This window comes from Nanorana parkeri, unplaced genomic scaffold, assembly GCF_000935625.1.
Source record: "Nanorana parkeri isolate BGI_ZX_2015 unplaced genomic scaffold, ASM93562v1 scaffold346, whole genome shotgun sequence".
NCBI lineage: Eukaryota > Metazoa > Chordata > Amphibia > Anura > Dicroglossidae > Nanorana > Nanorana parkeri.
Window position 1 is genome coordinate 223,135 of NW_017306614.1, and position 14,421 is coordinate 237,555.

The following is a 14,421-nucleotide window of genomic DNA, read 5'->3' on the forward strand; positions in this document are numbered from 1 at the left end:
CGTATGCCACCCTACGCTCACACCAAGTGCAGGTCTGTACGGGTGCGGGTGTCCCGTCTCGATTGCAGACAGGATCTATCCTGTCAGTGTACGAGTACGGACACCCGCACGGGTGCGCAGAAGGGTGATCGTAGGGCGGCGTATGGCCGCGTAATCCCATAGAGAAAGACAGGAGCTGCGTACTAATCACACGCAGCACCTGTCCTTCCTGGGAGCTGCCCGATAGGGCTGTGCACGCAGCATGGATCTGTACGTTCCGGCCTTTTCTCGTGTGAATGAGGCCTTTAAAGATGGAATTAGCATACTGCTGAATGGGAAGGCAAAATATAAGCAGATTAAAATCTGGCTTTAAACTGGAACTCTAGAAAAACAGCTGTTTTACCTGCCAAAGGGTTTGTATTCCTGTCAATCTAGCTCTGAGATTCACACAGCTCTGCCACACAGATCAGTCTAGTTTGGCAGTTCAGATGACCTGATCAGGTCTTGTTCCTCCCCCGGCCTGTGTCTGGACAGCGAAAAGGAAAACCGACAGATGGAAATCATCTCTTGGTCTCTCTGCTCTCTCCTCCTATGCCCCTTGTTAGAACATTAACTGACTGGCTGCTTGTGATACTTCTCCCTCCCCCAGTCTGAGCTCTGCTGTACAGAGGAGTGCAAGAGGTTGCTGCCAAGTCCAATTGAGGTACTTGCACTGCTTGCATCTTCCTGGAGTTTAACTTTGATGAAACTCTATTACTTTGCCCATTCAGGGCACAGTGAAAGAGTCTCTTAGCAGCCCACCCCCATGTCACATATACATGTCTTGCCTGCACTTTTGTACCACACTGTTTCTCAGTTGGAGCCATTGCAAACACCAGGTGCTTCCAGAGAGTAGATCATAAGTAGATTGTTTCTACTGCTGAAGAAGTGTTGTTGGGGTGGAGGGTTGCATGAGGAAGGTGAGTATAGGTGGGTTGGAGTGTGGGCTGAATGGGCAAAGTGCTCAAGTTGCTTTTAAGCCAAGTTCTTAAAGTTTTAAAGAGCGGGGAAACTTTTGATCCTCTGTCAACGGTTATTTTGTTGTTTGTATCCCAGTTTATGAGATTTACACTACCACTGTGTGATCCCAGGTACAGGAAGTCATGGGAAATCTATGAAATGGGGACACACTGGGTGGAATTGGTCATGGTATTATAAGCAGTACTACAATGTATCAGGAGTTGGTATATTTACCAGTCTGTAATTGTATTTACTCCTCTTTCTCCTTTAGTTTCACAACAAGGTGACGTGTTTTCTGCTCCATCACATAGAAGAACCATGCTCCCTGGGCGCCCACGCGGCTGTCATCGTCCCTCCCAGCTGGATCATTAAGGTGAAGAAACCTCAGGTAACTGCATGTCACTCTTTGTCTGTGAGGGTCTGTCCACCTACTCTCGGCCCATCTGCTCTGACAATGCCCAGGACAGCACCCGTATGTATGACCCGAGTGTCACAGCAGTCGCATGATCCCACCAGGGACTAACCCAGCAGCACCTTCTTTTTCCCAGTGGTGTGGCCTTGTCACTGTTGCATTGTGGGTACTCCCTTTCGTTAACATTCACGGCTTGTTTGGATGTAGTAAGTGCAGTGGAAGACAGTGTGGCTCCCTCCTCCTCGCCCCTCCACATCCTTTAAGAGTTTGGAATAAAATGACCGCATGCTCAAGTGTGTACAGGCATTTATATACTGTTTGAATTGTTGCCACCCAGGCTGGGGTCATCCACTGTCAAGTGACCTATTTGCTGTGCATTTTATCACGCCTTTGCTTATGTTTGCATAGAAGTGAGAGAAGAGCCATTGCCATAGCTGTAGGCGTTTGGGGTGTGTTTACTTCGTGTGCTGTTGTTTTACTGCCTTCATCGCACAACTTTCTTCTGGTACCATACATCTTATTTTTCTAGTTACATGAAAAATTATGTCTGAAAGTTCATTTTTTGAAGGAACAGGTTAAAAAATAAATCAAAACAGAATCTCAAAACCAGATTTTAGCGCGTGTGGGCACCTTAAACAAGGGAAACACATTCCCAACCCCTGACACTACAGAAACTGGCAATTATGAGTGCTTAATGACACCGTCCAGGGAATACTTTATTACATAGAAGATTAATGACAAGAGCTCTCTTCTGCTGTTAATTGCCAAGTGCCTCTATCAGTCTCAGTGCTGATCACTCGGGTGATAGTGCTTAATTCTGATAACTTATATTCTTCCTCTGTGAAAAGACAGAGGCGGTGGCATTTCTTGTGTGATTATAGTACAGTATAACCAGAACGCAGAGTATTGTCAGAATCAAGAGCGCTGTTATAGGTTTGTGGTTTTGTCACACTTCCGTTCCTTTCCTCTATCACAAAGCCCAACTCCATCCAAAACACTTTTTTTTTAGTTTTTAGAAAGGGGGGGGAGAGATTTAGAACCTCTGTTACATTGCTACTGCCCTATGACACAACTCACAAGGTCTGGTGGTTACAGCTGGCTAGCAGGCACACCAAATTACTGAATAAAAAATAGGCACGTGCTTAGGCAGGCAAACAATCGAGGCAAACCCAGACTCCAATATACAATCCCAGGTCAAATTCCACAAAGTGGACAACCACAGTGTAGCCAGGCAGGTAACAGACTAACGGAGCTAGGCTTGAATTCTGACCTTACAGGTGACTAATTGAGATCAGCTGCTGGAAAGTGGTTTTGCTGCAGTGCAGGAGAGTGTCCAGTAGATGTCGGTAGAGAGCAGGTTCCAGAAACTCTGGAATTTACATATACTCCATAAGAGAAGGGAACATTAGCTGTCTGTGGGAGATCAATGTAGATGAGGACAGATCTTTCATTCTACTAAAAAAAGAACAAAACCCATAAAAAAAGATACATAGTATATGTCTCCATATCCACCTTCAGGGCCCGTTCACACCAGTTGCAGTGCGTTCCGGCTCCATTCTGGCCAGAACGCACTGCCTCGTATTGCGGCCGGCTCACTTTTTTGTAAGACAGGAGGGGGCGTGACGGGCTATTCAAAATGCTGCAAGCACTATTTTCATCGCACTGGATCGCAGGCATAATGTGCCTTGCGATCCCGTGCGGCAGATCGCATTGCGGCCGGAGGGCGTGGCTATGGTGCCATTCACTTGAATGGCCCGCCACGCCCCCTCCTGCCCCACTAAAAAATGAGCCGTCCGCAATGCAAGGCAGTGCGTTCGGGCCGGAACGCACGGCATCTAGTATGAACGGGCCCTTAGTGAACATGCTTAAAACCTATGGCAGCTGACGCTTAGCCCCTCCACCTGTTCTAAATGAAGTCTTATGATTTATAAGTAAGATATAATTCTAGAGTCGTAGGGACCCTTTAACCCTTTCGCTGCCAAGCCCTCCGGAACATTTTTCAAAACCTGCCATAAACCAAGCAACTCCATGAAATGGATCATAATAGAACCAAATATACAGTATATAGGCAGATGAAAACATATCCAAATCTTATTTTCTGCATAAGTGATGGATGACCCAACCCTGCCACACCTACGCTGTCTCCCTATTGGTCCGCTCATGTGATTAGCAGTGTTGGTGACCAGTAAGAGCTAAGAAGCAGTGAGACCAAGCTCAGCTTGTAAGATCTGCATTGTCGGCCTGCTTTACCTGCTTCTTTAGTTGGTTATTGGGCTTCCCTATATCATAGACCTGATAGGCAGCCCAATGGCCAACTGAAGAAGCTCACACGGTGGGCTGACAACCTTGCTGCAAAGTGTGAGGCCATGGCTTAGTGTTGTCATCCCGATACAGGAATCGCTGTTACTGCCAGGATCACCAGGTAAGAAACAGATTCACATAGTGGGGAATGATGCCAGACATACTGAAAATGGATTTAAGGTTTACATACACTTTAAAGTGACAGATGCAGAATGGCATGGTGCTTTCTGGATATGCGGGCTCTTGTTTGATGGTTGGAGTTTATTCTCCCTGCATGTTTGTGTCACTGAATATTCTTCTTGTGTATGGACTGTGTGCATGTGGTGTGCACATGGTGGTTTTGTAATTCCGTATGATATTTCCTGGATACCGCCACTGAAGGTACGCTGAACCCAGAATACAAGCTGATCCATTGTGACGTCCTGTGACCAGTGTTGTATCCCTAAGCTAGATAGAAATAGTAACGTCTCACTGAGAGTCCCTTCTTCAGTCTGCCCTGGTCTCCCTAAGGCCCCGTTCACATTGAGCGATTTATCGTGCGGTAATTCCTGCGATATCGCGGCTATTTACCGCGCGATATCGCTCTCCAAGGCAATGGGGCAAAGGGTCCTGCTGTCGCGGGTCGTGCGTCGCTACAGAAGGACCCTTTTTGGAGTGGATTTTGCCGCGATTCCATTCTTTGCAATGCAAGCATTTGCGCGATATCGAGCGACAAATCGCGCGATTTGCAAATCGCGCAGTGTGAATGGGGCCTTACTGTGGAGGTGACCTTTTTGTCACCTGAGCCAATAGCCACTTCGCCTAGTGCCGCTGTATTCGTTTGATCACCCATTCGTGAGCAAGGTAAATGCCTAGTTAAAACATTTCCCTGCCAATGATTGAGTATGTAAGTGAACATGTGCTGAGTCTGCTAAGTAAACTGTTTACCCTTTCAGTAAATCAGTCCCATAGACTTGCTATCCAGAATAAGCAGTAAAGCGCAACTGTTCAGCACTGTACTGTATAGCAGGAAGCAGAGCTATCTATAATTTGTAAATTATACATAGAAAATTGATTTTTCAAAAATATTTCATTTAACCCGCCGACTGAACGAGAAAAATAGAGCAGACTCCTCCATCAATGCTTTGTATTCTGACAGCGGCCGCCGGCCAATGAGTTACCAGCTCTGTACATACAAAGATTTTCTGACCGCCTCCTTCGATCAGGTGATCGAGGGATGCCGTCCGAAAGGGTGCTGACAGCGGCACCCACTTTGGGAATTTTGACAGTTCCTTAAGAACTGGCCAAAATTCCCACAGTGTATGGCCACCTTCACATTAACACACTTATGGGTTGATTTATAGACAACATGCCCTTCAAATATCTGTGAAAAATCATTCTGTGCAAAATTGTATGCACAAACAAGAGTTTTCTTTTTTTTTTTTCTTTACAAAAGGAATTAATTTCAAATATTCTACTTGTAATATCACTTTATGGCCACTAGATGGCGCGGTGGAGCAAAGAAGATAAATACTTTGCACCTATGCTCCTTTAGTGCCATCCAGTGGCCATAATGTGATATTATAATGAAATGTTCAATATGAAATCCACTCGTAAAGAGTGTAGGGCCAGCTTAACTGTGCAGATTTGTTTTACCACCAGAAATTGTGGAGACATTGTCTGCAAATTGCATAGAGTAGTTTTAGGCTTATTACCCCTTATCAATGAACAGTATGAAAAACAATGGCTTGTATTAATTAGAGCTGGGGAAACACTGTGGCATAATGAGTCAGGTTGTGATAAGGGGTTAAAAAAATAAAACAACAAGAAATCTCTGCTGGAAAAATAAAGTACCACACCTTTGTTTTACATCAAAATTGTGGCCTGTAAGCAGAAAGGGCTCATTACAGGAACTGCAGGATTGACCTAGAGACTGACAGAGCATCCAATGAAGTCTCTGTGAAGCCACACAGTTTTGGAATGTGATTTTCTTTACAGTTAACTGTATACATCTTTTATTGTTCCAACAACTGCTTGTAGAATAGTAGGTAAACATCAGCACTGGGGCTGCAGTACAGTGAGGAAGTAAAAAAATCCCAGGTTTAAAGAATTGCATAGCCATGTGCAGGGCTCTCTGGATTCTTGCTGAAGTGGGTTACAAAGGACTCAGTTAAGGTGATTTTTGCTCATTTGCAATGTTTTCCAGGTATCGTTAGTAGCTCACTGACTCTCTTGAATTCCTGATTTTTTTTTAAATATAGAAGAAAATAAATTTTCATTGAGCTAGGTGCATTATTTGTGAAGCCTCTTTCTAGCCAAAGGCAAATTATTTTCAGGCTTGGCGAAGACATGGGCTGCATATAACAGGCTGCTTGTTAACAGTTGTAGAGCAGCACCATCTTGTGGTAGAAGATAGGAACAGCAGCACAAAGCCTGAACTGACAGGAATGTGTGACACTGATTTCATTTTCCTATGACAAATACTATGGAACAGACCTCCTGCCCACAATCACCGGCCTGTAAGCAAATAACACAAAATATAACAGAGAGGATACAAGGGTATAGATTCAACATAGGCTGCTTTTTTCTGGATGTAAACCCTTTGCTTAGATGTAAAACCTAACTAGATAGCATTTAGTTTGCTCTGCTCACTGTGTTTTCTCAGAAAAGACTATGTACTGTACTTGGTATCTGTGCAACCCTAATTTTCAGGGTTTTTAAAAAAATCTCAGTGCTGCTGATCTCCTCCAGCCCTTTTAGCCACTTCCGTTCTACACTGACTGACTCTAACATTGGCTTCACATCATTGCTCTACACTGACTTCCTGACAGTGACACGGGTTGGCAATACCTGCTAAATGTGTGTTCACATGGCCACTTGTAGCCTCCACCAGGAGTGCATGTTTACAGGATGGCAGCTAGGGATGAGTTCTGGTTCAGACTGAACCTGGTCCAAACCTGAGCTCCTCTGAAACCTGGAAAGAGGTTGCTCGGAACATAAAAGAAGCTCCTTCCGAACACAGAAGGAGGCTCCTTCTGTTTTGCCCAATCAGCTGCCGATGAGGCATTCCCCACCTACAGCTTGATGTAAGCAAAGGGGCGGGATGCAATGACATCATTGACCTTATATGGCTACATACCTATATATAGTAAATGACATGTACCTTATATGGCTATGGGGTCATATTAGGTAAATGATGTCAGCACAAGCATCCTGTGCCTTTATTTACATGCAGCTACGGGGTGGGGAATGCCCGGCCCGCAGCTGTTTGGGTGGTGTTGTTCAGAGAAGCTCAGGTTCTGTCTGGGTTCGGGTCAAACCTGAGCTCATTCTTAGTGACAATGCAGGAGCACAGTTGAGAGACAGCTGTCACCCTATAACAGGAAGTGCCTGTTTTTTTGTATTATATTACCATGTTAAAGATGATATAATATTTTAGTATTTGGGTTTAGATCTACTTTATGTAGTTCATACTGACTGCTCAGAAGTGGAGACCTAACGGGTACACAGCAGAAGAAGATTTGACGTTACACATAGCATCCCATTTTGAAACTTCTGTAACTTTAAGTTTTTGTTTAAACTTCTCTTGAATGTTACAAGCTCATCGGATCAGCTAATCTGTATTTTAGGTTTGGTGGACCTTTGATTGAAATATCAAGTTAAAGTGTACCTGTCACTCACAGAAGGGACAGTCATTTTGTGCACTGAACCAGAACCAATATTATTGACAATATAACTTACATGCTTGCACAAAACTAGTGACACCTGTGAGGCACAAAACAAAGAACTGTATGTCTCCTTATTTTGTAGTTTTAGATGGGTTCACTGGTTGAATTGGTTTAGCACAGGAAAAGGCTTTCTTCTGTGTTTAATACTGTCATTCGATTTTATAAACCTCTATCTGAAAGTACGGCCTGATTTAGAAAAACATTAGCAAATTGAAAGCAACCAATCAAATTTAATTTCTATACGTGGCTTGCAGATTTAAAGGAAAGACGTGATTGGTTTATCTGTAGCAGCCTTGTCTTCCCTTCGCATCAGTTTTTACAAATGTTCCACTCATTCCTTATATTGCATTACTGAGCACCTGTTCTGTAGCAATATTAATGGTGCTGTGAAAGGTAAGAGCAAGGAATGTAAACGCTGTTATTTTGGTTTGAATTTCAAAAGATTTTGTTTTTAAAGTGACACTACACTCAGGAGTTAAATCTTAAAAACACATTCAAGTAATTTAACTAATTACCAAAATGTATTTCATTTGTGTATCACTCGGCTGTAGATCCTCAAATCATCTCTGAATTGGTGCGGACACTGTCCTTCCTTCTGGAGGGTGACTACTTTTGTTCCCCGATGGTCCCGGTGTGTGTTGTAAAGTAGCCACCGCTCCAAGCTCACTCCTGTGATGGACTACAATTTAGAAACAAGTTAGTAAACTAAACATGAGATTGTAGTCCATCACAGGAGTGAGCTTGGAGGGGTGACTACTTTACAACACACACAGGGACCATGGGGAACATAAGTAGCCACCCTCCAGAAGGAAGGACAGTGTCAGCACCAATTCAGAGATGATTTGAGGATCTACAGCCGAGTGATACACAAATAAGATACAGTTGTTAACAGTTAAGGTACTTGAATGCATTTTAAGATTTATCTCCTGAGTTTAGTGTCACTTTAAGCGTACAATAGTCCAGTTTTCCTCCATGCTTTCTCCTTGTAGAAAGTATGACCAGATCATCTGTCATTCAACACAGCAGAACAAGGGACAGAAAAATCATCCGCAGCCTAGCCTCCTCAATGGTCTATATTCACATAATGTGGAGCTTACTTCAGAACCTAAAGTTTATCTAAATCCAGGAACAAACATGTAAGGTATAGCAGCTTAGCAGTTCTTAGATGTATTGGTTGTATTCTTTTTTTTCTACAAGTACAGAGAAATACTTGTAAATCCTTATAGAAATCCATTATCTTTGTAACTTCCTGTGTACGGAACTGAAATCTCAGACAGTGTTATCAGTTTTTCAAGCTATCTTCTTAAGGGCCAGTACACACCAGAGCGGTAGCTGCTGGAACGCACACAGCAGTGACGCACTAAACACCCCCCTTTGCTCTAGGTTGGGAGTGTGAACTGGCCCTTAAACTACGTACTTAGGATAAGTAGGAAGGTAGGTGTTTTTAGTCCAGATGAGGAGACCAGCCTAAAGTGACGAATATCAAGGATGTAACCAGCCAGTGGCGTCACAAGAGTGGTGCGGCTCGCACCCGGGTGCCACCATTGGCTGACACTAAAATGACTGACAGTCATTTCGGTGTCAACCCCTATCAAAAGTCGGGCACTCGGTCACGGACCGAGAGCCCGACAGTGTCAGGAGAGAGGAGGGGATCCGGCGCCATACCTCATCCCGCCGGATGAATGTCCCCTCCTCTCTCTGCTGGCGTCCATCACCAAGATGACGCTATGACGTCACGGCGGGGTGTCACCCGGTCTTCGGTCCGGGTGACACCCAGCCTTGGGACGCCCCTGTCACCAGCACACCGATTAAAGTGGTCAGCAACTGTCCATTGTAATGAAAAATTGCCATTCAATTGCAATCACTTTCGGGCCTCAGTGGGACCCCTTCATCAGGTTCAGAATGACGAGCCTGATCACTTTAATTGGTGTGCTGGTGACATCCTTGATATTGGTATATTGTTCCTGGTGCCATCCGTGGTCACTACAAGCACCCACCTGTATACACAGGATATTCTTGGATCCAGTAAGTAATGCAGGAGGTAACAACCATTTATCAGCCTAAAGTGACAACACTGCTCCTCCACAGATACAAATGGTGAGTAAGCTTTGTCAACCTAGCACAGGAAGTATGTTACTGGCAGGTTCCCCAGGTGAAAAAAATCTACTCCATCTAAGGACTGATAATCTGAAGTTGATTTGGGTTTAGATACGCTTTAATAGGCAAGTCATAGCATTACCTTTCCAAAATACCCTTATACCTTTACAATTGAACAAAAAGCAAGAATAGAATGACAATACCTCTTACACACTTTTGTGCAGCATATTGTTTTATTGTTCAAAGGACTACAGGTACACCCCAGAGGTATTGCTGCTGTGATGTAGTTGCAGGACTTGTGTGGTGGCCAAATGATCAAGAGGTATCTATGAATGACACAAACAAAAATGGGTCCTCCTTGTTAGGGATTGTTAACAACAATGAAACCACAGGAGCTCAAAGCTCTTCATGTCCTTTAGCGTCATTGAGTGAGTAATCACAGGTGCACTTTAATTTCAGTTTTTCCATATTGCAGGGTGGTCTTGTGCTAGCATTGGCTCTTCAGTAATTGTAGAACTGCAAAACACAACAGTGTGTCAGCCAAAGTCCCTGCATCTGATAAGAACCACTCTGTCCCTCTGGCAGGGCATGTGTCTATACACCTCGTACAGTAGATGTCATGCTGTTCATAAGAAGATGGAGGTAGCATTTCAACAGTAACTTCAGGTTGATTGTATAATTTAATTGTTTCACCTCTAATTTTGCAGGTCAACTCAAAAAACTCCAGTAGGCGGAAAAAAAGGACGTCATTTAAGAGGAAAGCCAGCAAAAAAGGCTTTGAGGTGAGGGGAAAAAAAGCAATTTCTTTAGATTTACAATTACAGTTAGTTTAAAATTGGACACTGCAGACATCTGGAGAGTGACACCACTTTTCCTGTTAGAGTATAGGAATACAGTGGTGTCACCTCTCCGCCCACAGCGTGCTGAATGGACAATGAAGGAAGTTTGATGGCGGCATAGTCAATCCTATGCAAAAATCTATAAATTCACACACACATTAATAAAGGGAAAATGTGCAGTTATTATTTTTTGTGCATTGCAAAGCATTACAACAACGTTCAGTGGTTTGCAGGTGCAATTCTCTGGCTCCTGCAGAATCTTCCTCCCTGCCCCTGTCCATACTGAGGTATGAACTTTCAGTTACAGGACGGGGGAAAGTGTCAATGGACTAGAAGTGTGTGGACATCATCGCACTTGTACTCCATTGTGGTGGCAGACAGAAGATATCTGGATGCTGCAGAGAGAGAACATCCCCGATATGCAGGTAAAAGGGGGGGACATGAGTGTAATATTAAAAGTGGCCAGAAAGATGGAGTTATTTTTGGGTAGACTGACCATAGAAATAAATATATAATCTGCAATCTACTTTACAAGTCCATTTACCATTTCTTACCTCTATTATGTGTAACACTAGAGTTATTTAGGTGGTCCAACCTCCACCAAGATCGCCCTCCTGAATGTTTTTACATCCCATGGATTGTTTCAAAACTTGTCACCTGCCAGATACAATTTGCATCCAGAGAGAACTAAGTGGCTAGTTGTTTCTGTCTCATTAAAACTCACATGTGCTGGGCTAATCTCCCCTCTCTGCTTCACAGGATATTAAAGGCCGGGCCTTTGTTATAAAACCCATCTCTTCACCCCTCATGAAACCTTTGCTGGTCTTTGTGAACCCAAAAAGTGGAGGAAACCAGGTAAGGGCGGCTCATATAACACACATTTATTCTTTATTAGATAATGTTACTATTAAATTGATTTGTGTTTTATGCCTCACTGGCTGTTCCATCATTTTATGTTCCTGCAGGGTACAAAAGTGCTGCAGATGTTCATGTGGTATTTAAATCCACGGCAAGTCTTTGACCTCTCTCAGGAAGGGCCAAGAGAAGCGTGAGTATCCTTATGATGCCATCTTGTGATATTGTAAAGTTTTGCTGAGCTGGGCTTTATCACCTCTTTAAATAAATGAAACGATAACTGCAGTTGGAAAAAAAGGTCTGGCCTGTATGTACAGCATTAACAGTAACCATGACCAAATACTGCATGCAGCATGATTGTTTGTTGAGAACAGGGTGGCCTATGGTGTCCTGAGCCCTTACCAACCAGGTAGTTGCTGCGTTATGCTCACCCTGACCTGTCCCTAGAGATACTGGAAGGCAGAGGCTGGGACATACTATACTTTCTACACTAGCTAGCACATCACAGATTCTACCTAAATCTCTAGCATTGTATATGGCAGTGTCATTTTATATGTTAACCAGCCTGTTTTGTCTTTTGGTATTAAAAATAATCACTTTATTTTCAATCTTGTTGTTTCAGGCTGGAACTGTATAGAAAAGTGCCAAATCTACGTATCCTTGCCTGTGGTGGTGATGGGACGGTAGGCATTTTATGTTTCTAGTAGTTCATATTACTTTCTTGTAAAAATGCACCCAGATGTGTAAGCAGACCAGACATGCCATGGTCCATTGCCCATTCTATTGTCCTAAAATCTAGGCATCATTCAAACCTACAATTAGGCTGCTGCAGTGGACAAAACACCTTATACGTGTACAATGAAAGTGAATACAAATGCTATCCTGGTAGTATCTGCCCAAAATCCTTTCGTGTGATAGGATTTGCCACTTTGCATAGTTAGCTGTGCTTTGTGCACAGAGGTGAAACTCTTCCCGCAATCTTTATACGGTATAAACATTTCTTCCATGCTAAGGATATATTTATAAATGTCCTCCTTTTGACAACTGCTGTCACTGACAACTTTGGTACCCACTTAAGACTGGGAACTAATCAGAGTGGTTCCTGATCATGTAATCACTATATCAGCCATAAATGTGTGTTTTGGAGGCCACTAAAGCCTATTGCTGGCATTGTGCCTCTGTTTAATACTGTAATTGCTTTTAGACAATTATAGTATAGAAAAAAACTGTTATTAGGGTTTTTTTTTATTAAGGCAGTGTACCAAATGAGATCATTATGTCCTTAAAAATGTAAAAGTTATTTAGGTGGGCAAATTAGTCATAGAGTTTCAATTAAGTAAAGTGATGCATATTGTTACTCCTAAATTAAGCCCTTTGTTAACTACAAGTTGGGACCTGCTGAAAGTCACAACCTGGAGCTTACACAGGGCTTAATACTTTCTTCTACCCCCACGTGGCAGTGCTGCATGCTTAAGCAGTGGCCTACCACCTTCTCTGTCATATTAGAAGAAGAGGAATGAGTTTCATGATGTACCTACCTGACAACTCATTTGCATTTTGCCAGAGCTTTTCTCATTGTAGGAATGAACAAACAGTCCATTGTGATGTGTGTGACAGTCCTGTCTAGTCCTGAAGATCATACCATTTTTCTTCTATAACAGGTAGGCTGGATCCTTTCTGTCTTGGACGAGCTACAGTTGAACCCTCAGCCTCCAGTTGCTGTTTTGCCTCTTGGTACTGGGAATGACCTTGCTCGAACCCTTAACTGGGGAGGGGTAAGTGTGTGAGTAGTCATAAAAGAAAATTTTACTGGAAAACAAATTGGCACGTGTTGTAGTAATTGATCCAAGCTAAGTATGAGATTGTGGGTGCAAGCAGCAAAAATTAGGTTTCTTCCCAGGATTTCTGGTTTTACTCATTGTTGTGGTTGGGACTGAGGGACATTGCAGGTGACTGGGGGAGTGTAGATGGGTCTACGGGACACTGCAGGAGCTGTGAATGCTAATATGGGACATAGTAGATAGTTAAGGGGGGGGGGGGGGTGCTGTGAATAGAGCTGCGTCAAACATTGCAAAGTAATTATAAGGTGCCCTTAAGAGTCTATAAGACATGTCCAATTTGAAGGTTACCCCAAGGCAGAACCAATGCACAGAAGTTGAATTATGTTTCTAAAATGACCTGAGAACACCTTAGTTAATATCTGGTAGAAGAATCTGAAGACTGATCTAAACAAAGAAGTCTGGACAAGCTTGCTTTGCCTGCTTCCCCCTTAATTCCTACAAGGTTAACTGGAAATAAATGAAGGAATAAGTTAATTAATTTCAAACATGTTTTAAAAATATGCATATTTGTCTATTTTATCCTGTTGGTGTGTAATGTATCTAGTGCTTTAAGTTTGGTGATCCTTCACATTCCTCTTCCTTCTGGCCAGGGCTATACAGATGAACCTGTCTCCAAAATCCTCTGCCATGTTGAAGATGGCACCATAGCGCAGCTGGATCGCTGGAACCTACATGTAGAGAGGAACCCAGATCTTCTTCACGAGGAGCTGGATGATGGGACTCATAAGGTCAGAGGTCAGAGGCTGTGCCCTATGGTCTGGGGGTTGTAAGGCTTTACAGTATCAAAACAGAAAATATAAATGGTTTCCAATGATGTTTTGTTATTAGGCTGAACATACAAGGAGGAACAATTGCTTATGTTTTCTAGGTTAAGCTGAAGACGTTCTGTTAGTATTTAAAGGCGATATCCAGTATAGCCAAAAGCGGACATACTTCTTCATTTACCATACAGGCTGAAAGAAAGGAGCAAAGATCAATTTTCCATACAACATAATGCAACAGAGGAGCAGCTCTTGCCCTAACCACCCAGATCTGTTTTATACAGGGGTTGTAGTATTTGATTGCACTGCATTTTTTATCTTTCTTTTCATTCCAGACTTGGAACAGATTTACAGATTTCTTTAAAAAAGAAGGAAATCTTTTGTGGTCGCACTTGGTTCACTTTTTTTTTCAACCTAGCTATGTACCTAATCTGTTAGGAAAGACCGGCCTTGTCTGACAATCACATTTTGTCTTCCAATAGTTGTGGCCACTCTTTGGCTTCTGCAGTGATAGTGAGAAGATTTTTGACATGAATGTCAATAATGACCTCTGCCATGTATTCCTGGGATAGTTTATTTCACTCTTAATTAGATTTTCATTAATCCCTCTAATAAATAAATAGGATATAT

At 42.9% G+C, this 14,421-nt stretch overlaps 1 protein-coding gene across 6 annotated transcripts in view; it reads left to right on the forward strand.

Annotated features, from left to right (window-relative positions):
- Positions 1–14,421, forward strand: part of DGKI (diacylglycerol kinase iota) — a 260,009-nt gene that overhangs the window by 144,923 nt on the left and 100,665 nt on the right. For all 6 annotated transcript variants that reach the window (XM_018558566.1, XM_018558568.1, XM_018558563.1 and 3 more), the window contains exons 8-14: positions 1,250–1,366; positions 10,203–10,277; positions 11,094–11,189; positions 11,300–11,382; positions 11,812–11,872; positions 12,851–12,964; positions 13,621–13,758. In XM_018558566.1, the coding sequence (XP_018414068.1) occupies positions 1,250–1,366; positions 10,203–10,277; positions 11,094–11,189; positions 11,300–11,382; positions 11,812–11,872; positions 12,851–12,964; positions 13,621–13,758 (684 nt within the window). The remainder of the gene's footprint in view (positions 1–1,249; positions 1,367–10,202; positions 10,278–11,093; positions 11,190–11,299; positions 11,383–11,811; positions 11,873–12,850; positions 12,965–13,620; positions 13,759–14,421) is intronic.